This window comes from Heloderma suspectum, chromosome 2 (genome assembly GCF_057233095.1).
Source record: "Heloderma suspectum isolate Gila_16-S chromosome 2, 16-S_ref, whole genome shotgun sequence".
NCBI classification, from domain to species: Eukaryota; Metazoa; Chordata; class Lepidosauria; order Squamata; family Helodermatidae; genus Heloderma; species Heloderma suspectum.
Genome location: NC_139459.1, coordinates 299599064 through 299623435, shown reverse-complemented (window position 1 = coordinate 299623435; position 24372 = coordinate 299599064). Strand labels below are relative to the sequence as shown.

At 42.4% G+C, this 24372-nt stretch overlaps 1 protein-coding gene across 1 annotated transcript in view; it reads left to right on the top strand.

Annotated features, from left to right (window-relative positions):
• Positions 1–24372, top strand: part of ERC2 (ELKS/RAB6-interacting/CAST family member 2) — a 705044-nt gene that overhangs the window by 239624 nt on the left and 441048 nt on the right. Inside the window, exons 4-6 of the mRNA XM_084832475.1 lie at positions 11098–11172; positions 15973–16014; positions 21199–21354. Coding sequence (XP_084688601.1) covers positions 11098–11172; positions 15973–16014; positions 21199–21354 — 273 coding nt within the window. The remainder of the gene's footprint in view (positions 1–11097; positions 11173–15972; positions 16015–21198; positions 21355–24372) is intronic.

Below are 24372 nucleotides of genomic sequence, written 5' to 3'. Positions count from 1 at the left end.
GGCTTCTGAGCAGCAATGGCTCAATTGATAGGGTTACACCCATAGCTATTTTTTAACCTGGGAGTGATTGGAACAAGGCTGACAATGAGGGGGAAACAGAACTTGAACTCTGCTGGAGAAGGCATGAGCTGATGGTTTAACAAGCAAAAGACACTCATATCTTTGTGCATTCTTGCACAGCTTAGTTACTGCTACACAGTAACAATAACACCCTTTTGTGTGTGCAAAATATACCCTAGAGATAGGGCTGTACAAATCAGTTACCTGTTCTGATCGGGGCATCCACTGGCGGGGGGAGGCGCTCCGTCCCTCCCTCCGGAATCCTCAACGGGGGGAGGAGGCGCTCCCGGGGATTCCGCGGAGCCGCCGGCCAGCTCCGCCAGCAGCTGGACATCCGGCCACTGGCTAGCAGGGACGCAAATGGCGGCTACCATAGCCGCCACCGTTTACGTCCCTGTATTCAGCCATGATAGGCTACGTAAAGACTTAGCTGGTCTTCCAACTAGCTGCCACTGCTGCCATTTGCAGTCTGGTCACTTCTTTTTTTTTTTTTTACATAGATGTGATAGGCTACATAAAGACTTACGTAGCCTATCACGTCTGGGTTAAAAAAAAAACACCCGTGTCCGCAAATGGCGGCGGCTACGGCCACCACCATTTGCGTTCCTTATTTTTGGCCGTCTTAGTCTATGTAAATATTTATGTAGACTAAGACGGCAAAAATAAGGGGGAACGCAAATAGCGTAGCTGGCGCTATTTGCGTTCCCCTTTATTTTCACCGTCTTAGTCTACGTAAATATTTATGTAGACTAAGACGGCCAAAAATAAGGAACGCAAATCGCGGCGGCCATAGCCGCTGCCATTTGTGTACGCGGTTGTGTTTTTTTTAACCCAGACGTGATAGGCTACGTAAGTCTTTATGTAGCCTATCACATCTATGTAAAAAAAAAAAAAAGAAGTGACCAGACTGCAAATGGCAGCGGTGGCAGCTAGTTGGAAGACCAGCCGCCACCACTGGAGCTGCCGCTGTCCGGAACATCCGCCCCAGGTAAGTCTCATCCCGGGGGGGATCCGCGGGGGTGGTGGCAGGCCGTTCTGCCATGGATTTCGGGGGGCCGAATGCACTGGCATTTGGCCTCACCAAGATCCGTGGCAGAATTCTCTGACATACCTACCTAGAGGGCAGAAAGAAGTTAGGCAAGACCAATCGTGGTCAGGTCTGCATTCACTGGAAGTCAGATAGCACTGGATGTGCTATGAACTGATAACCTTGGATAAGGTCCAGATATGTTGGATCAACTGCGCTGGTGGAAGTGGACTTCCCTGCCCTCTCCTTCCCATGGCAGCCCCTCCAGCCCTCTGAAAATGTTACCAAGAGTGTCAGGAGACCCTGCTGAATGGTCTAGCTGTGGTGTGGGGGGAAGGGGGAACCCCCCAAAATCAAAATGCGAGCAGAGCCCTTCCTGTCGCTGAAGGGAGATCCTGGATCCAATCTTTTATCTCTTGCTGAATTTACCTCACTTAGGTTTCATGCCATCAGCAATGCATCACAATTAAAGTAAATGTCCAGGCTGGAGATAAGATAAAATAGCTGCAGTCCTAATTGGTTTGTCTGTAACATCAGACCTAGTGCTTCTCATGGGGTAGTCACCCAAGTGTTCATGCTCTGGTCTTTGTCATAAGCCTTCAGAAGTCAATGTTGAAGACTGAAATTCCAACTATGCTGGACTACTGGATGGAAGAGGTTTCTTAGCATACTGACGGTAATAGTCAAATACTTCACGCTGCCATCTGACACAAGAAGGGGAGGCTTTTAGGCCAAGCTTCCCTAGCAAGTCAACTTCCCTAATAGGTCAATCTTAATGTCCAAGGCTGATGTGGGGCCCCATTCTGGATCAGGAAGAAGGCTGCAACAAAGCCTTTATCTATCTTATTCTGAGAACAAGCTCTTCTGAGATCAAGAGAGTGCACTTCTGCCAAATATTTCCCCGTTGAAAAGAGTTAGCATATGTACAATCACCTCAGCAGGTTCATTGGGGCTGATACATATTACAAGAAGCTTTTCAGACCTCAAATTACAGCAGCTTCATGAAATATTCAGCATTTAATCTATGTAATTTTTAAATCTAAATATGCTTCAGAGGAGTTGTGGAGGGAAAAAGTCTATTTAAAAAAGTGTGACACTACAAACGTGTCATAATTCTAAAAAAAGAAACTCTACAGAACAAATTATATACAGAACACTGTATGCCTTGTGGGAGCTTATAAACATTTGAATCTGATTGGAAGGGTTACCTACACAGAATAATAAACTGCAAGTCATTTTCTGATCTTCTCCAGAATTCCATTGTCTGTTGCATTTTACCAGAAGGAATAGGAAAGAAAAGCTTTTAAGTAAGTTTGATTTATACTGCAAACAGGAAAAGTATTATGAGACAAGGCTGCGTATTATGATAGACATCTAGGAATACTCATCTCTGGCAGTCTATACATCTTTGACAAAAGGGGTGGAAACTCTGGCTTGTTTCCATGGGTGATGTATAACATTTTGTTCATACGCCAATTCATTCTAAGTACCCTTTGGGAGCTGTTCAGTTTTAAAACCAACCGTAATATCTGTTGATGAGATCCTGGCACGATTGCTCTTTGAACAGCCAGGTTTTCCCCTCTCTCTGTCCTGACACAATGCAGTTGTCAGATATTCTGAAGATGTTATACATTAATGTTTAAACTTTCCCAATTGATTCACTTCTTACTTTAGGGCCAATTTGGATGTTACTCTAAATGTGGGGATTATGGAAATGGCAGTCACCTCAACTTCTGCATTCCCTGCATTTAAAGTAATGTCTGATTTGGCCCTCCGACTTTTGGCTGAGACATACAGTTAGGACATAATGCTGCCAAAGTTAAACACTTTTAAGCCCCATTGCTTTCAATGGGAGAATTAAGTACATTATCAAAACTCTACAATTTAAAGCAATGGTGGCTAAATGTCCTTAACTTTGGTCAGATCAAGACCTAAGTGCACAATGCTATGCATGTTTACTCAGATGTAAGCTCCATTTTGCTCAATGGGGCTTTCTCCCTAGTAAGTGTGTTTAGGATTGCAGAAAAACTAAGGGGCAAAGCAGACATGCCAAATATATGATTGCATTTAATGCAGGGGTGCAGAACCTCTGGCCTGGGAGCCAAATCTGGCCCTCCAGCGGTTGCAGTTGAGCCCTCTGGGGTGCTCCAGAAGGCACACACCCTTCCCCGGGCCCTCTCCTTTCCCCCCATCACCAATCATTTGGTGGTTTCCTGGATTTTGTGCAGGCTTTCCCCACTCTAAAAGCTTGAAATGCCTCTCTTAAGATGTTGTTACTAGTATTAAAATTTTAAGTGAAATAGGCTGGTATTGTCAAGTTCCTCCATCCTCACTACTTTATTAGTTAGCGACTAGCTTCTTTACAAATGGAAATTCTAGAAAACTCTCAGACTGCAATGAAACAGCTAATCCACACATCTACAAATATCAATGGAGGAGCTGAAGTGGAAGTTAGAAAAGTTGCCAGTAGTCTGGGCAAGAACTTCTCAGCCAGACTAGCTTTGCAGGGATGCACCTTGCTTAGGGAGGCTCCCTCCTACATAGGCTCCCATGAGTGGTCAACCTGGCGGAATGTCTGAGCCCTGCCCCTAACCTTTCCCACTTCGCTCTGCGACGGACCCTAGCATCCCCCAAGTCACGCCCCTCGTTCTCCTCCCCCTCTGAAACCTGGGTTCTCATGATAGAGGAAAGGCGGGGCATTCAGGCTGAGCCATCTGTGAGTCAAGGTCTTGGGAAGAAAGCCTTGCCGTATCTGAGCTCACTTGGGAGGGTGCCTCCCCCTGTTCTGGCTGTTCCCATTTGGATTCTGAATCTGATATGCCAGATATCTCCACACTCACATTCATTTCTGACAGATATTTGGGGTATTTTAGCCTCACCCATTTTGCCTTCAGCCCTGCCCACCTCTAAAATGCAGACCTAAGAGCTTCTCTGAAATGGAATTCAGTCCTGGAGCTGAAACAGGTTCTGCACCCCTGATTTCAGGTGCAATCCTATGCATTTTTAGAGAGAAGAAATTCCCAAAGGACTTTTACAACCTTAATGTGTCTTGTTTTTTCTTCTAAATAACTACTGTTATGGGTTCCCAATCAGGACCATGGTGAGCAGGGAAGGGTTCCCCCCGCATCTCTTTGCCCCTCACTGTAGTCTCTATGAAATTGCACCTTGAAGCCATTAGCTCCCTCCCAGGCCTAATAACAGCTTCAGGAGGACAATTTTCATTGACAGTGTAGCAGTGGAGAGGGTTAAATCCCCTTCCCCATGCACCATGGTCCCAGTACTGATCCCTTATGCCCTCCTGCAGCTGTTATTTGGAAGGGGGGAAAGGCTAGACACACTAAATGCAACCACACATTTAACAACATACCTAGTTTGAACCCGCAAGACCTAATTGAAAATTTGTATTTTTTTACATTAGTTTTAGTGTAAGGATAAAGGGCAATTCAAACACCTTAACAAAACGCATTTCAAAATTGTATTTAAAGCCTACAAAACACTTCAAGACAATAGGCAAAATCCATTGGGAATATTACACTGTAAAAAATATTTCACAGTTGCTATGGAGCTAAGAAAATAACTGCGCTAAAAGGTATAAGGCATGCTCCATTGGCTCTTACGTACATCCTTGACAGCAGTAATGGTAGGGACAACTTTCCAAGTTCAGTACATACACAGAACTTTCCCTGACACTGAAGGGAAAGGTACAGCTCTGATCGAACAGGCTTTTTAAAAAACACGCAGTACCCTATGATCACTCAGTAGCTGCCACCACAAAGAAAATAACTGTGCTTATGTTGAAATCAGATAATTCTGTGATTGTAACTTTCTGCAGACTAGCCAACAATCTCACTATTGCTGTTTTATTTTGTACTGATTTATTTTTATAATAAGAAGCCATGGGGGAAGACACTGTACATAACAAAAAGCCAAGCAGTTTGATTCAGGAACACCTCAAATCTAAGAAGCGTACTGAGGGAGCAGTCCTATGTCCCTTAGACAGTGTCTGGGGGACATAAGATTTTTTTGTTTCCTGGCTCCATGCTCTTAGACAGGGCTCTGAGCTCAGAGCCTGTCAAGATTCCCTTTTGCCCCTGCTGTAAACTTCAGAACCCAAATCAAAACACAGACAAGAGGCTTCAGTTCTCGGCTTTTACTCCACTACTTCAGTGGGTCATACAGATGCAAATGGTGAGTGACTCACAGTCTACAAAAGAAACGCCTTCAGGGAGTTCAAAGGAAAGCTACGAAAGTTGCCTACCGTTTGAAGAAAAGGCGGGCTACTGTCCAAACTTAAGGAGTGGGGGTGGGGGATCTCCCTCTCTCTCATGAGGCCTCTAAGCGCCGCTGTTCACACTGGGCCAATTGGGCAGACCATCTAAGCTCTGCCCCTGCCATCTCTTCCTTGATTCTGCATCTGTGCCTGGCGTCTAAGAATTCAGGCTCTCCAAGCCCCACCTCTCCCTGTTCGCTATCTCTCACAGGGGTGTGTGAAGAGAGGCCCTCTCCGTCCAGCTGGGCCTTTGAAGCCTGAGGAGTCTGTGTCTCTATCTTTGGACAAGCCTGGGAAATTTCCTCCTCCACCTCCTGCAATTCCTCTTCAGAGTCTGAGCCACTGAGCCACTCCCTGTGCTCAGAGGCAACCCTGACAGAGGCAGGAAACCGTGTTCCTCTCCCCCTCATATCTGCTGTGGAGAAAACCGCACCAGCTGCCTCTTCACACTCCGTAAATGGAGTGAGGAGACAGGGGAAAGGAGACATTCCTGGGGGCAGGGAAGAGGCTGGGGCAGCTGGCTTAGACCATTTCCTATTGCCGCCCAAGCCTCCTTCTCTCCCCCTCCCCAAAGCCTCTGTTAGACAGGTGAAACTGCCTGTAGTTAAAATGCAGTGTGGGAGGCACAAGGTGCCTCCCTCCCTGCATAGGATACTCATAACCCTCCAAGTCTGGGGGCTTATGAGTACCTGGGCACAATACATAGCATTACGCCCTTACTCAGTGTATTGGATCTGATTTTGAAAGAATGCCAAAGACTCGGGTGTGAATTTACACAGAGTCATAGGCGTGTTTAATTACATAGGTATATTGATCTGCTAAAGCAGCTGGAAATTTTTATGAAGTTACAGCTGGTTCTCATACCTGTGTTTACAAACAATGAAGGCTAATGCTTTTTGCTACTAACAGAAGCTGAACAATGCACAGTAGTCATTCTTCACATGTGTACCTTCTAGTTGATAAGGATGCTTCTTTCCATGCTGTGAGTAACTTACTTTCCTGCCAAGAGAAAGCACCCCCCCTTCTCCTCTTTGGCTGAAGGGAGGACAGTATGTGTGGGTCTTCTGACAGTCTGAACTAGGTGATGACATCAGCTCTATAAAATCCTGAGCAGATTGGCTTGTTACCTGTTCTCATCTGCGAGGGGGAAGATGCACCACCTCTCAGATAACCAGACCTGGGATGGCGCCTGTCATTTATTGGGGAACCGGGGTGACTGAACTGAGAGTTAAGGGCATGTGTAAGCTTCTTTGCTTTTATTATCTGCATCCATTTTTCATCAGTCAATTTTATCATTCTTTCAGACAAGTGAACTTGAGTTATATTGGTACCTTCAATTCTGTTTAGTGTGTGGGTCCTGGCTAGATTAGGCCCCAGATTTAAGACACTCACATTGCTGTTCAAGGAGAAATGTGAGAATCCAAAATGCTTTGGTTTTAATTCTTTGAAACTAATTTTATTTTCTAATAAGCAAATCGATCGTCGTATTTATTTATTTATTTTACTATATACATTTACGTACATTTCTTGTTATACCTGGCTTCTTGAAGCTGCTTACCACTATAAAAATAAGGGGAAAGGATTTCTCAGAGGTGCCTGAGGGAGCAATCCTATGCCTCCTGACAGCATGGGGGGAGGGGATAGGATAGTTTGGTTTCCTGGCTCCACAGACCTCAGAGCCAAGATACCATGCTCCGTGCCCCTTCTCCCCTCACAGCCAGCATGGAGAGACCTGCACTGGCTACCTCTCCACACAGAAAACAGAGCACAGAGATGGGGAAAAGGGAGTGTTCCCGGGAGCAAGGAACAGAGGAGACCAGGGTGGCTGTGATACAACGTATCCTATGGCCTTCCCAGCCTCTTTCACTCCTTCTCTGAGGCACCACCACTAGATGGACAAAATCGCCATCTAGAAGCAATGCAGGGTGATTGGAGTGCAGAGGCAAATATCTCCTTCACTGTCCTCCTGCCTTGCATTGGATACTCGGCCACCTCCAAGTTTGGAGGCTGTTGGCAATCCACAAAGGATTGTGTCTTAAATTTTTTAACCACTTTCAGTGCCTGTTCATCAAACCTAATAATGAACATAGTCAGATCACCTCATCAAACCGAAGAGTTTAATCTCTCTTTTATCAACAGAGGAGAGGGTGCATTCAGAACCTTCAGCTTAATAAGCAATGTGACAGTTGTTTAGATTTCCCATTTAGGAGCAAGAAGAGTGAATGGAGTGTAGCCTTCTCCCTGATTTCCTGGCTCCTGTCTGACAAAACAAAACACTAATAGGAGTTTACAGGTAATGTTTTGAGGAGAAGAGTACAAGCTTACTTCCCACCACTAACACTACTGGAATAAGGGTGCTGATGGATTCTTCAACCTATGAAAGCACTCAGGACAGTGCCTATAGCCTTTAGGTCAGGGGTGGGAAACATGTGGCTCTCCAGATGTTGTTGGAATAGAAATCCCATCAACCCTGACCATTGCCCAACCTGCTGGGACTGGAGTCCTACAACATCTACTGTTCCTTGAGGTGGAGGGCCACGTTGGGATGTGCATCCCATTGAAAGTAATGCAGTGTAGAGAAAGAACATCATCCCAATGCACATTTTGGTGTACATCTGAATGAAGATTTTGTTTCTGGAATTCACATCTAGATTTGCATCCAAATCTCAGCATGTGTCAGCTGCTTTCCTTCTTCCCCTAATACATGCTCCCTTGCAAATGTTTTTACACCCTGTTGCTAGGGGGGTGAAATACTGCAGAAGGGATGGAGGACATTCATGGAAGTCTCTCCCCTCATTTGAGCTCAGCATGACTCTGCAGTGTCAGGGCTGACGTTCTGGAAGGACACAGGGTGGTAATCCAGCAGCTCAGCAGAGGTTAAAAGATGGCTCTGGGCAAGGATTCATGCAGCCTTTGAGTGCAGCTCAGCCTACACAGAGTAACAAGTTGCTCAAACTGGGGAGCCAGGCCCGAAGCAGCAGTTATGGAAGGCCAGGCTGCACTATTCTATTGCAGGGGTGTTGAATCTCTTTCAGTCTGAGGACCAAATTCAATTCTGGAGGAGCTCTTGGGGGAGGGGGCTGCATTCCAGTGCTGAATGGGGTCAAAGGCAAAAAGGATGGGGCCAAGACTGCCAGTTGAATGGGGAAAACAAAGTGCAAAAGTTGGGAAACCACCAAATGAGCGATGGGCTTGGGGAAAATGGTGGGGCCAGAGGAAGGGGGTATGGCCATCTGGGGAAGTCTGGAGCACCAGATTGGGACCGCAGGAAGGCCAGATTTGGCCTGAGGTTCAACACCCCTGCCCTATTGGCTCCTCAAGTCCCCAGATTCTTGCAGGGCTGAAAGCTGCAATATACTTTTCACCTGCAGTGGTGGTGCTGTATAGCGCAGCTGAGCCCTGCCACCAGAGACTCCGTTTTGTTATCCCTGGTACCTTACATGAAGCCAGAAGCGTCACAGACTTTGAACTAACATGCCTAACTAACATGCCTAAAGGATACAGGCCAAGCTGCTATAAGAGAAAACCTGGGGGTGAGTTTCAGAGGGTTATGCTTGTTGCCTGCTGTTTTGGTCAGTTGTTGTGTCTCTTATTCAAAGGGCTGGTGATTATGATGGATGTTTTTCTCAGTCACTAAGGGCCAAACTAGACATGACATCAGAGATGCATGGATGGATAGCTAACACCTTTTTTGTTTTTTGTTTGTTGATAAAAGTAGTAATGGGTGGGGCTGATTTGCTGGAGCACTGGGGAGGGAGAAAGGGTTTAAATGAAATCACTAACAATGCAAATTGCTTCCCAGAGCTGCTGTTAGCTGTGGAGGGGAACATGCAGGAACCTTCTTATATGTTTTCTTCTCCATGGCTCCGGGGGGTGGGGGTGGGGTTTTGGATCATGGCTTCAGCATGGGGGGAAAAAAACCCCTAACTCCTTTCCCCAGTGCCAGTGCCCTGATCCAAATTGGCTCCCAATTTAGCAAAGAAATAGATGTCAGAGGTTTATTCATAGAATCATAGAATCATAGAATAGTAGGGTTGGAAGGGGCCTACAAGACCATCGAGTCCAACCCCCTGCTCAGTGCAGGAATCCAAGTCAAAGCATCCCTGACAGATGGCTGTCCAGCCTCGTCTTGAATGCCTCCAGTGTGGGAGAGCCCACCACCTCCCTAGATAATCGGTTCCATTATTTGTACATCCCTAATGTTGTGTGGCCCTCATATCCATTATATAATAGTGTAATTAGGGCATCCAACAAGATATTTAGATTATTGTTGAAGTGAAATGATAAACTGTCTGCTTTGAATGGAGAAGTGAAGAGTGAATGACATGCTCAGGAAATTATTCTTTTTCAATATTTTTCCATCCACCATTTGCAGAAGCACAACCTGTAGTTTACCTTTTGGATGGTTCAGCCAAGCACATTATAGAAGACTAGAGCATGGGCAGGGCACCTGTGGTCCTCCATATGTTGTTGTACTCCAACACCCAGTAGCCCCTGTCAGAATGGCCCATGGTCAGGGATGATGGGAACTGTAGTCCAAATACACATCTGCAGGGCCACAGGTTCCCCATCTCTGGAGTGGGCAGCTGGTTGGCCACTGTGTGAACAGAATGCTAGACTAGATGGATTCTTGGTCTGATCCAGCAGGGCTCTTGTTATGTTCTTATGATAAGCAGGAAAGAAGTTGTAGTTGAATTCCAAATTTGTTTGGTCATTCCCCATAGCAGGATACTGAAAAGGTGATGAGTGAAGGAGCCAGAAGACAATTAGCATGCATAAGTCACAGATAACAGAGGGGTCGTTGTTTGTCTGAATCTTTTAAAATGTCATCAAATTGAAAATATCTGAACTCTCCTTTAACTTTTAAGTGCACAGTTGGGAAGTTCTGCCAGAGTCTGCTGAAGTGAATGGGTAGTGCTCATGTGCAACTTGCATCCATTTCAATGAGGCTTGTTCCAGAGAACTGTGCCTGCTGCTGGACAGTGCTTTATGTTAATTCTCTAATTACGAATTCGCAGGTAGTAAAACGTAGCATCCTGTACGTTTTACGAATATTACCTGTTCATAAAACCCTGATCCTTAAACATGTTAATCTGGACGTGAGTTGTACTGAAATTACTTGAACTAACTTCCAAGAAAATATCTTTAGGGACTGAAGTGCAAGTTCAAAAAATATCGTATCACGAAAGAAAAAGATGAGCCAACATAATAGACCTACTTTAGATGGTTCTGCATCAATTCACTATATAATTACTATTCGTAAAATGTCAAATTTGAATGTAATGTCTGTAAATGTCTTATTTCAACTATCAGTGGAAAAACTCTGAGCAGTGAAGTTCAGCAGAAGATTTTAAATGATGTTTATTTCTTCCCTACCATTTTTTTTTTAAATTAGCAATATAATGTACTATTATTGAATGCCTTATTATTTCGTGCCCTGGCAGAGAGGCAGCTGTGTTGTAATCTCTCTCAGTCCAAATACAACATGCTGCCTTTGTCACAGTTGACATTCATTATTGATAAAGGTTTCAGAAATAGCGCATGTGCTGGCAGCCTTGCCTGTAATATAAGATAGAGACTGCGGTGATGCTCGAGATGCCACAATGCACCTGTAGCATTTAGGCTTATGCATCTCTTCTGAACTCTGAATTCTGCTGTGGACTGTAAAAGATCTGTGTTATATTGACAAAAGAACGGGAAGATGAGTCACCAGGCTTACTTCTATCGTGTCCCTCCACAGGAACTGCACAGAAGGACCCAACTTCAGCCTGAGCCAGCGAAGACGAAAGCTCTTCAGACAGTCATAGAGATGAAGGTATGAACTTTGAATGCTTGCCAGTACCCTTCATTTTAGTGGAATAGCCACTATGCGTGCCTGGTGGTTTGAGCAGTAAGTCATCCCTACCTTTTATTATGGAAAATACACAGGTTTGCACAGCATGATTGTGTCAGATTGCCTCCCACACCTTGTTCCCAAATGGGTATCCATCTGTTAAATGTCCCATAGTTTAGTGTGGGTGAAAAATGCTGCCTTTTAGTCTAAACCGACATAGCTGAGAGAGCAAAATATAATAATATTAATTGTCTCCCAAAAGGAGATATATTTTGTTTTGCAGTATTTTTCTGTCAAATTCCATTTTTCCAGTCTCTTCTCGCAGCAAACACAGCTTTTCTTTCAAGCAACTTGTTTCGTGAGATATTTTTAGCAAGAATCCTAACAAACTGTTTTTGGCAGAATTTAGGAAATAGGAAAAGAAAATGGCTTTCTGGTTTAATAACCATACTCTTTGTAGTTTCACCTGGTATCAAAGCAGGCTGATTATTTTCCAGTATGCATCATAGTCATTCTTTGCACCTGTTGCCATAATTCCTTGTCTGGAAGAAGATTCCTTTAGATATTAGGCATACCATGAACATTCTAAAAACAATAGAACGTTCACATTCATAACGTACATAAATATTGGGAATTTATTTATTTGTCAGTAATTATAGCAACTTTGGGATCTGATCTCGTGAAAGCAGCCAATATGTTGATTTGGCTTGAGGCAGCTACTTACATGATAGTATGCGTCTTATTAACCATTTTTCTGTCACTGTAGCAGAATGCTTTATACTCTTGGCTTTATTTATTCACAGAGTGCTCCTGTGAGGTAAGTCCTATTTCACAGATAGAAATTCAGGCTGAGAGAGATGGGCACAAATAACTATTCATTTGACTACACTGGCTCTCACTATTTGAATTGTTCCTAAATTTGTACCCATTTTCAAACAGAGAGGAGAGAGGAGTGATAGTGAGATGTTTGGGAGGATTTAGATGAGCATTTCCCCCCTGCATGGATGACTTCTGCAAGTCACTGCAGTGAGGTCTGTTATCTGACAGGGATGATCATGGTATGCCTCATCAAAGTAATGGATTCCAATGACATGTTGCTTTTGACAAACTGCAAATATTTTGCTTTTTGAAAATCTAGTTGCAGTGAATGCATCACAGGACTCGTTCCAACTACTGAGTTCCATGTGATTCCTTCCAAGCATGACTGGAAAAGAAAGCCATGAAGCTTACTTGGTGATTTTGGGCCATCACTCTCTCTTAGGTTAACCTATTTTACAGGATTGTTATGAGGAATGGGGGAGGGAAATTTAGAACCATGTATGCTCCCTCAGGTTCCTTGGAGAAAAGGTGGGATATTAAATAAATAAATAAATAAATAAGCAAGCAAGCAAGCAAGCCAGCCACCCAGCCAGCCAGCCATTAGCCAAAGAAAAATATATTGGAAGATCTATTCACAGATCTCCCATTGCATGCCTAGTTATGACCATCAACTCTATATTGATTTTGGTACTATATCTAGGATTGTAACTATATGTTTTTATATCACCTAGTCATTCAAACAATATCATATAACATATTGGAAGATCAAGAATTGAAGTATATGATATATTTCAGTAACAGGACTAGGAATTAGTCAAATGGTTACTCTTTTAGACAGTATAAAGATAAGAGACACACCTAACCAACATGTATTTTGTATTTGCCAAACTTAGTTATGCTAAAAGGCACAAGTAAAAATAAAGTGTATATACAATGACATGCATTCAGAAGAGTGATAGTATATTATAATTCTGTATCTGATTCTTAAATAGGGCTTTATTCCTTTTATTTTCGTTTTAAGCTTTCTCAGCTTATGAATACTAGAGACTGTCAGCCAAACATCTGGCTGATTTAGTTCAATATGTGACACCCAACCTTACTTACACAACCTTTTTCATCTCTTAGCTCATGGTGTCCCAGCCTCATTACCAAAGGGACTGGGACCCAATCCCCATGAACCCCTTCCCCATGCTGGTAGTTGCCATGTGGTCTCAGTAGCTAGTTTGGCACCACTACTTCTATGATAAACTTGTGTAATGGGCTCCTGGGCAAAGAGTGTAGGTACAGTGTAGATCCAGATAATTTATCCTGGATGGCTGTGAGGTTTGTAGGTACACCAGAAATGATGTGGGTCTGTGAGTCCATCTCATGTTTCCTCTGGATACCTGTAAATTGTTTTGTCTGGCCTGCCTCTCCCTTTCTTCACCCTCATACAGCCTCTCCTATCCCTATACCCCAATGCATCATTCCCCCCCTTTTCATTGGTCACAACTTTCATTGTCTCTCTGACCCTCTTTTCATCAGGACCCTGCCTCATCCATCTACTCTTCCTTCAGTCTTTTGTTTCTCAGAGCCCTTCCTACTCTGACCCTTTTCTTTAGTCGTGCTGCCTCCAAGCTCCCTTAGTTTCCCTATCTTCTGGACCATTTTCCCACTGAATTTCACAGCCCTCAGAATCCCTGCTTGCCATAATGGGCTCAGGTCTTCCATCCCTTAAGCCCCGTGTACGGTTTTTCTTACTGTTTCATTTTTCTAACAGTACTGCCATATTGTTTGCAAGCTTCCTGCTGTAGATAGTTTCTTCTGAGCACTTAGAATGTTCCTGAACATTTCATGACATTGCAGCAGCTCAGCCAGGGGTGGGAGATGGATGCAGGCAGTTAGCCGAAAACTACTTCTTTGTATTCTGTAGAAGATCAGAGTTCCTACATAAAGGAAAAGCACAAAGAAAGTTAGTCGACTGGGATGAAACAGTGCAGAATATTGCTTCTGAAGTGTTTTCTTTTAAAATATGAAAACCTTTTTGTCAGGCTCATCAGACCACAAACCTTCTGGGTGCTACACTGCTGCTTCCAGAGAGGAACACGGGCAAGATGCCCTCAGTAGCTTCCTCCTCCCTCAGTGGATCTACATGCTCCTCACCGTTGCCTCCTGGGTGACCCTGGCTGGCTGCTGTTGTAGCGTCTCCTTCTCGTTGTTGTCAACACCATATGCGTGCTTGTCATTGAGAGCTGGTTAGCAACTGAGCAGGTGTTGGCTGCTGATGCTCCCCTTCCTCCTCATCAGTTTGCTTGCCTGTCTCCTTGCTTTCCCCCAATAGGATGAGTGGGAGATTGCATGAGCAGCAATGCTGGTGAAGAGGAAACGCAACAGCCACTGCTGCCTGATCATTCATTTCATCCTATCCCACTCGGAGAAAGAGGCAAATGGATCCAGGCTGGCTTCAATCCCAGCAGCAGATGCTTCTTAACCTTCTTGCCACCATCAGCACTTGCACTCTCTTTCTTTATGCCTTCCTGTCCCAATCTCTACCCCCCTCCTGGCCAGACCATGCTGTCCCTAATGCTGGCCTTGGGGAGTGGGCGCTGTTCCTTAGCCTTTGTATCTCTTCAGAAAACTGTACATGTCCTTGATGCTCCTAAGTAGCTTTACTTCACCCATTCCCCATTGTAATCAGTCACTGTCATTTTCTGTCTTTGTATATTATATTTTCCCGTCCTGTTAGCAAATTTTGGCTCTGCACCTTTGGCCTACAACTGATAGACTTGGTTCTTCTCTCTCCCCATATCTGTTTCAGTTCTGCTTACTGGCCCTGCAAGCCCTTCCTTAGTGCCCCAGTCTACATACTGTTTCCCTTCTCTAGATCTTCCTTACTTGTCTGGACTGCTGTTTGGGAATTGATCTCAATTTTCTTCTCTGGCTTATCATTTTGCCTCACTCCTAGATTAGATGGCTTGGCCCAGTTCGCTCAGTGAAAAAGCAACAATCTTTCAGAGATCCAGGTCTCCTTCTCTCTTCCTCAGAGGCCCAGATCCTCGAGGGGTATGGGCTCCCTCCACATGGGATATTATTTGTATATTTTTTAGTGTTCAGTAAATAACGAATACTTAAGACAGAACAAAATGTTACTCACTGTGTTCCCAATCCAAAGGGATATTTGCAACACAGTTTCAGAACCCCTTTCTGGATGCAGCTCCCCTCACCTCCAGATAATTGACTTCAACAACATAAGTAGAGCTGTGCTGAATAAGGCCAAAGGCCGATCTAATCCGGTGTTCGGTTCCCACTGTGGCCAACCAGATGTCTATGGGAAGCCCACGACAAGAATATGAGTGCACTACCATCCTTCTGGTCATGTTCCCTACCAACTGGCACTCAGATCTCAGTGAAGCATCAGAAATAGCCTCTAAAGAGGCTGATCTCAGAGAAAATCTGGTATAAGAGCACGAGCCCTTGCACATACACAAAGCATCTCATTGAATTGTGAGCTTTGGCTGCAGTCCTGAGGATCAGATACTTCACCCATAGACAGCATCCAGGACTTTTCTTCTTTAAAACTAGAGAAAGATAATTTTTTAAAGCTAGAAAGCTTTAACTATTCTTCCAGATTTAGGAGGGGGGATTGCCCTACTGTGGCATCCTAGTTAATCTGGATCAGGTTCTCCTTACAATAAAAGACCTTAGTAAGTCCCTGATAATACTCATAACATGCAAACCAAACAAATTTCTTCCCCATCCAGACTCAGAACTTATTCTGAGCAAGACCAGTGATAATAACAAAGATTTGCAAGAACCCATTTCAGTCCACTTATTTCAAGAGGCGGATTTATATTAGGTGTGCAAAATATGGAAAAATAGTGATATACATAGTGAAAACTCTGTCTAGTGTACAAGAGAGGAAGTCGGTGTATCAACAGTTCTTAAGTGAATTAAATTTTTTGTGGCTTACCTTGCTTCTTGCAGAGAGAACCATCTCTATGTATTGATCCAGCTGTGATATTTCAGGTATGTTACAGCATTGTTGCTGAAAAGCTGAGTGTGTAGTGTGTAGTGCATAATGTTTACGCTGCATCAGCCTGCCTTTACTCTAGTTTTGAAGCTAAACGTAGATCTTTCTATGACTCTAGTATGAACACATACACGAACAGAGTCACAATACACTTCGCATGAGATTCTTTGATTTCTCTTTTTGTGAACTACTCCTTATGCTTTGCTATCTTATAATAGGATATCACTTTTGACAGGGCATTTCCTCTTCTTAAGCTTACTCTGTTTAGTCTGTTTCCTCTAAACATTTTAAATCATCTTTCAAAGTCTGGGAGCTTAGGAGGAGGCAGAGACCTACTATGCAGCAAGGTTCTATAGTAAAGCCCAGTTGCTTCTTAAAGATTCTTAGACTGCTTTTTACACACGCACGCACACACACACACACACACACACACACATGGCTGTAAAAGCTGGCAGATAGGCCAGAGTTTTTAAACCATTCACTCTTTACAAGTTGTTCTTTTTGCTCTTTTTCGATTTCAGTTAATGCCTCAAGATTGCTTCTTAAATTTTTATTACATGCTCTGCTTCATGCTCATTAAGTCGGTTTGTGAGTAATCTACTCACAAATTCATAATTACCCACCAAATTACCCACGGAAAGAATTTTCAGATAATTCTAAGTAACATATATTATAGTATTATCATTTGTTCACTGACATTTCATGAAAATAGAGTCAGTGTTCTTTTAATTTACTGCTTATGAGATGAATCTTTAGCTTTGCTGAATATTTCTTAGAAAGGTGGGATATAAACGCTGGGGGAAAGGGGTAATAATAAAGAATACCAGGCAATTTAGAGCATTTTTTCACCATGCATTTCCATGGGATGGTTGTATGTTGGCTCCATGCTATGGCTACGGATGTGCAAATCACCAAAATTTGAGCTTGTGGAGTTTCTGTCAATTCCATCTCAAAGCTTGTTCCTATTTGTGACCATATCAAATTGAGAGCTTTGTTTTTTGCTTTTCACATGAAAATTTGTGCATGTTTTCAGGCACATTTCCCCAAACATACAGATCGATGCACATTTTTAAAATATATGCATTTTCTTCCAGTGATTAAAGCATGTTCATGCACATTTTTCAAAAGTACAGGTATTTCAATGTGCATTTTTCAAATGTACCCATGTTGCAAATGCTTTTTCTTGTTATTCTGCGAATCGCATCGCAAACTCAGAAAGATATGAATGTCATGATCATGTTTGGTTCCTTGTTTGATTCCAGGAGGTGTGAACTTAGTAAACTCTGTTGAAAAACAAGCTGAAACAAAATTCCCATGCATCCCTAGCTATGGCTTCAAGCTGGAAGACCCTATGGCAGATATGTGTAATTGTGCTCCAGCAGTATACGTATTCCTTTAATACTGGTGGCAGGGTGTCTTGTGTCTTTTGTTTTGGAGGTATGGGTTTCTTCACCATTTTGTCTTTACTTCCTGCTGGGATGGAGCATCAGGAAGGAAAGTGGAAGGCATTGCCTTACCAGTAGTTTTATTATAATGCTTGATACATCATTCATAGAACATAATTATGCATCCCGGTTATGGAGGATACTGAAATGCACAACTTGACAATGCACATATTTCCCAAAGACATAAGATGTAAAGATGCCAATGCTGTGATTTTATCACTCCCTTTGTTTAATTATTCGAGAAGTTAGTTACACCCAGTGTTGGAAGTGATCTTATTTCGAGTAAGCACCTTTCATGTCAGCTGTTGCATCAGCTTCTTTTAACCACACAGACTGAACTCTTCAGGCCTTCTGTCTAGAGGTTTGCTTTTTACACCTCACTAGTTTTGTAGTAGATGTTTGAACTCCCTGTACATGTTGGTTATCAATGAGGATGTTATCAGCAAGGGTGTTATCAATGAGGATGTCAGACACATTTAGCTTTACTTTCCAGGTGCTCTTTCGTTTTGAGTTTACAGTGTAGTATAGATAAGTGGGGCCTGCAGCAGAATGTTGCAGTGTGGAGTGCTCTTGTTCAGGGTGTCAGCTAACCATCCAGCCAGCCATGCCCTCTTCCAAGATCCTCCATTTCATCCTTCCTCCCCTGCCTCTGCTTTTTCAGTTTTCTGCCCAACCACTGAGTATGCCCTCATTGAGCTGTTTGGGTCCCCGCCCCCCTTAGTGGGTTTCCCCCCCCCCAAAAAATATTTTTTGTACTCCCGCAAACCTTTGGGTTTCCAAATGCCTGCTAATATCTCTGACTTGCACATGGATGGTGCCATTTTGGTTAACTAAGGATCCATACTCTCAGAATTGAGTTCTCTATTATTATATAGCAGGGCTGTGGAACCCCTCCGTTAGAACATATGAACATAAAGTCACAATTTGTGTTGCTCAAACGTATGCAAGGACTTCCCACTTTGCAAGGTATTTTGGTATAGTTGGGATCCTAAGGTAATTTAACTTGAGGAAGTTCACAGAAGGAAAGTTTCTCATCCTGACCTATCCTCTGCAGCTACCTGCACGGTGCACCTCCCAAAAAGCCTCTGCAGAGGGTCAGAGGCCCTTCTGAACAAAGTTGCCTGGGGGGCTACTGGGGGGAGGAAGAATTGTTTAAAATCTGGAAGAACTCTAAATCTTTAAAGGGTTTTTTCACCTTTTAATTAAAAAAACTTTCAAGATCGCTTCCTAAAAACAAACATAAAATAAGGCAGAAGGACTCCAAGGCACAAGGCCCGCCCAGTTCTAAAGAGTTTCTATGTGGAGCTGTTGCAGAGTGGAATAGCACAGGCTTAGCATACCAGGAGTCCCAGGTTCAGTAGCTGGCTACAAAGACCTGGGATAAAGGCTGAGAAGACATCTACAGGAACATAAGAAGACCCGTGCTAGATCTGACCAAGGGTCCATCAGTCTAGTATTGTGTTCACGCAGTGGTCAACTAGCTGCCTGTGGGAAACTCAGAAGCATGACATGAGTGCAACAGAACCCTCCCACCCATGTTCCCCAGCAACTGGTGTACATAGGCATACTGCCTCTGATACCGAAGGTAGCATATAGCCATCAGGACTAATAGCCATTGATAGCCTTCTCCTCCAGGATTTTGTCCAATCCCCTTTTAAAGCCATCCAAATTGGTGGCCATTATCACTACATCTTGAGGAAGTGAATTCCATAATTTAACTATGCAATGTGTGAAGATCAATACATACTCAATTAAATAAAAAGCAGAAGTGACTTACTATAGATTAATCCTCTTCTTTGCAATGTTCTGCTAGCAATGCACTGAAATATGTGCCAGTGGAACAATTAAAGATTGTAAACCAGTACCCATACCATAAAATGCAGGCCTAAAGTAACAGCTATGGCTAATACAAATACAAAGTGTTTGGGAAATGCTTGCTGACTTGATCAAGTTAAATTTATAGACTGAAATATGTGAAACAAATGTTTCAATCCTTTGTTAAACACAGAGTGGTAAGAGGGATACCTGCTTTGGAGCAAAAGCCCCCAGGACAAGTTAAAGGACTATGAGCTGAATGACAGATTCATGTTAAGTACTTGATTTCATGTATCTTGGCCACTCGCAGCTGAATTTGTCAACTACATCCATTGGAAAGATCTGGTGATCTGAAAGTTCTGGACATAGCTACATTGAAGTCATCACTTGATGTTGCTAGCACTGAGTGATGAATAATGATGAGTGATTCAGCCCTTAGACTTGGAGAGAAAGGTGGCTATGGCAGATCATATTTTGTGGGCCTAGGTGCGCCCCGTGCATAGAGATGGGGGCTCACAAATGCAGCCAAATGTGCACATAGAGTTTGTTACACCATCATCACATTATCCTGCCCTACCTTTAAACATTTCCTGTCCCTCATGTTGAGTACCAGCATTCTAAATTGTAATCTACCTGAAAACATGGTAACTGTTTCTCTGTATTGTACAGAAAAAAATGACTCCATAGTCTGAGTGGCAGGAACTTTTCAGCATCTCAGTGAATTTATTAGGTGAGCCTTGAGGCACTGGGATAGTTCTCCACGTTAGGGACCAATGAAACAAGTGCAGCATAGTGGAGGCTTCCATTTGGCTTGGATGTATCCCAGAGCTATTTTTCTGAATGCTTAAATTAGCTTTAGTTAGAATGTTGTAGTATGTATGTATTTATTTAATTGCATTTCTATACCGCCCAATGGCTGAAGCTCTCTGGGCGGTTCACAGAAATTAAAACCAAAGAGCACACAATAAAACAATATAAAATATATAAAACATTAAAACCACAGTATAACCATACAACCAGAAGAAAACCAGAAGAAAACCTAGCAGCAATACAGGGATTTAAAATACAGATTTAAAACAGCAAAGTTAAAAGTCTAGTATTTAAAGAGACTGTTGCTTTTCATACCAGGGAATGTGGCTTTATTTCCCATGGATCACCAGGCTGGCAAAATAGGCATCTCACAAGAGTTGTAGATGCTACACTTAGTATCCCAAGATTTATTTATTTATTTACTGTACTTTTTAATTGCCCAATAACCAGGGTACAATACATGAAAAAGATACAGTACAAACATTAAAAACAAAAAATAAAAACAACATAGAATAAAATCAAGATAAAACCACCAGCAAAGAATAAAAACATGACAACATTATAAAAACAAATTAAAACCAGCAGCAGAATAGAGTACTAAAATAACTAAAAGCAGTTCTTCAGATGCTTGGGGGAATAGAAAGGGTGTTCACCTGGGACTGGAAAGACCATAACATAGGTGCCAGATGAGCCTCTCTGAGATTCCACAAATGGGGTGTCACCACTGAAAAGACCCTCTCTCTTGTAGCTCCCTGCTGTACCTCATTTGGCAGGGTCTCCTGGAGGAGGGCCTCTGACGATGATCTGAATGTCTGGGTAGATAAATATATACTTATATTCAGCCTTGACAATAATTTCTGTAGTTTATCTCTGTGTGGTTTACTGGCTTTAGAGTCGAGGCAAGGTTTTTACTACAGTGTGTCTTGACATCTTTTCTTGTACAACTATCTGTGGGCTTATTCCAGGGCAATTAGACCAGAAACAGCTCCAATTTCTTGTGCCAACATTGTTCTTTTGCTTTGTTGCTCTTGTATTTCAGTTTCTATGTGTGCCTTTTATATAAACAATTTTTATAATAATTGCATACCAACACTTCTTTTAAAAAATTAGGACACAAAAATAGCTTCACTGGAGCGCAATATCAGAGACCTTGAAGATGAAATACAGATGTTGAAGACGAATGGAGTTCTGAACACAGAAGACCGAGAAGAAGAAATCAAACAAATAGAAGTTTACAAGAGTCACTCAAAGTTCATGAAAAATAAGGTATACTCATGTCATAAAATGAGAGCCATTGCAAGTTCTGATTTTGGAGGGAGGTGATTTTACTGTCTTGACCATTAATTTGAAGAGGCTAGTATTAAAGAAAACTTTCCTGAAAAGTAAAATAATATTACGTAGGTATACTGCTTTCATTGGTAATTTACTTCAGTGAGAGAGCTTTCCATGTTATATTCTACGTACACAGATGGCCTTTGTTAGAGCCATGTCAAACTAGTGTGAAAAACGTGATGTAGTTTGATAGCATTCCCTGGGGGGAAACCATATTAAGTTGCCACAGAATGAGGAAGTACTTTTGTCCCCTTGAATAAAAATCATGGCAATAGCATCCTTGTTATCAATTCTCTGGTATCAATTCTTGCTAAGTAATTACAGCAAATGCACCTGTGGGATTGAAGTCAGTTCAGAGTTCCTTCGTGGGGTAGGCTTTCCACGTGCACAACAGAGACTCGTATGCTGTTAGCAATGTGTAAAAACGTGTAGCTGTACATGCAGCTTTTAGGCACTACACAGGTTTAGAATCTACTGGAATGTGAAGATGACACATGTACTTCAGGCATAAATCCCTTGAGTTACCCCTCCTATATTAGACACCCACAATCGCTACTTTAAATAATGGGCGAAACAAAAATATGCTTGGTTTGGTTTGCTTTCTCTTTAGAATAACACTTCTCACAATGAACCATATCAGTTTGGGGTCATATATGAATGGATTGGAATTTCATTAACATAAAAAGGAAGTTATAATGACTTTGAAAGGAAGGGATGCAATAGATTCTTCAGCTGTTAAAGTGCAGATGAATGAGAAGAAGACGGTTGCATATGGTTGTTTTGTCACAGCCATCTGATCAGTCCTTTGATAATCATGCCACATTCTGATGAAAGTCTGTATAACCTCTGTCAGCAGGCCTGTCCTTCCTCTGACAATTGAGATTTGCAGCAAAAGATACTACTTCTGCCATTCATCAGAGGACCTTTCAAGGTGGAAAAAATATTTATATGGCTGTCAGCAAGGAGATCTTGTTATACCCTATCTGTCGAACCTGAGATCACTGATACGGAACTTTGATAAATATAAGTCCTGACTGATGGCAAACAGTAGAACAAGGCTCCTTTCATGGCCATCAACTCTAGGTGTTATAATGCTCTTTGAATTGAAAAAGTATTTAAAGACCTTTCTAATTTAAATGAAGGAACATATGTCTGCTAAAGGCAGACTATTGTGGACACATTGCTTCCCCTCGCCCCCTTCATCAAGATCTTCTGCTTTTTCTCTATAAAAATTGAGGCCATTAATATTAAACAGTTTCTTCCTAGCTCCATAACCATATAGCCTTTTATAGCTTAAATGACAAAAGGTTGGAAAATGGAAGGCGGAGATGGGGAAGAGCTCCCTCTCGTGTGACAGTCTTCGGCTCTGATGGTACATAACGGTCTAGGCATCCCAAAATGTTTTAGACCTTTATAGAAATGTCATAATGCTGGAGATAAATGGATAATCAGAATTCTAAGAACTAGAAAAGATGGTGCTCAGCCCTACACTGATGTGTTGTGCCCCAGCACAACCATCTTAAGTGCCAGCAGTGGTGTATGCTTCTGCCGCCAAAAGTTCTCCTTAGCCTTCATTTCCTGGTCATACAGTTGCATCTGACTGGTGCACGTTTGTGCAGTACTTAAAATACCTATATGGGGCTGTACAAAGTAGAAAAGCCTAGTCCCCCTCCCCCTACTTCTTAAGGGAGGATAACCAATATCACTGTTACAGACACAGCTGCTGTGCTGGTGTTGGGGCCCGGATCAAGTCCTCACACCTACATCACAGGCTGAGTGCAATCTACTCTGTTGTACTTCCATGCCAGAGGGTGAATATAGATGGCCGTTTACCATGGTATGTATGTAAGCACTTAGTATTCCAGCCATTGGGAATACCCTACCAATTCTTGAACAGAGTTTTATTGCTTACCTGATTCCTTCAGTTTCTGAAGTGGTATAAGTGAATTCTTATAATCACTTGACTGTGAAACACAACTCCCTTACCAAATTTAACAATGGCAAATAAAGTCTCCTGTGTAAACCCTGAATATGAGATCAGTTCAGTGGGACCATCCAGGCTATCACAATTGAATGCAAATGATTCCATGCAACATATTGATAATTGTTTTAATATTTCCAGTCATGATACAAGAACGATCCTCCTCCTCGTGGCTTCATTATTGTTAAGTCTGCCCTTATCTTTCTAGTGTAGTAATCCAAACATTTCATGTAGCCATGCAAAACAATTTAAAGAATTGCTTATATTTTTCAGACAAGAGCCTGGATCCATTGGCATTGTTGTGTGAGTGTAAGACCTTTCCGCTAGTACACATATAACCCCATTGATTTTTGCCAACTTCCCTTTCCAGCTGCAGCCTCCTATGCAACATTCAAGAGGGTCCCTCTATACTCAGGAGCAACTTCGCAGTACAGTAGGCTACAATGAGAAGGGGGAGGCTAGAAAGCCTTGTTTAATAAGCAGAGCCCTCTTCACCAAAGTTGGATCAAAGCCAAGATATCCTATATATCAATATACAAACTAGCTTCAAAAATATGCGTACAAAGAATAAAAGGCACAAAATATTCCTCAGTCAAAAAACCTATTAAGCCAGGAACAGACGTAGGGAAAAAACAAATACGTACACAATATCAGGATCCTTTATCACATAAGCTAATAGTTACATATAATGACACACAAATAATAAAAATCCTAATAGGCCTACTACTATAAAATATGTTACAAGACCAAATACATGTTGACAAAAAGTCTTCATCAGTGGCCTAATATAACATCACAACATAACAACTCTGTAAAAAAAAATAAGAGCAATTAAAAGTTAGCACATCCAAAATAAAAAATTAACAATATATTTTTTAAAAACATAAATACTCACCAATAGAGTTTGTCTCTTATACACCAAACTTTAAAAAAAGAAGACAAAACAATTCTTTTCAATTATCTGTTGTAAA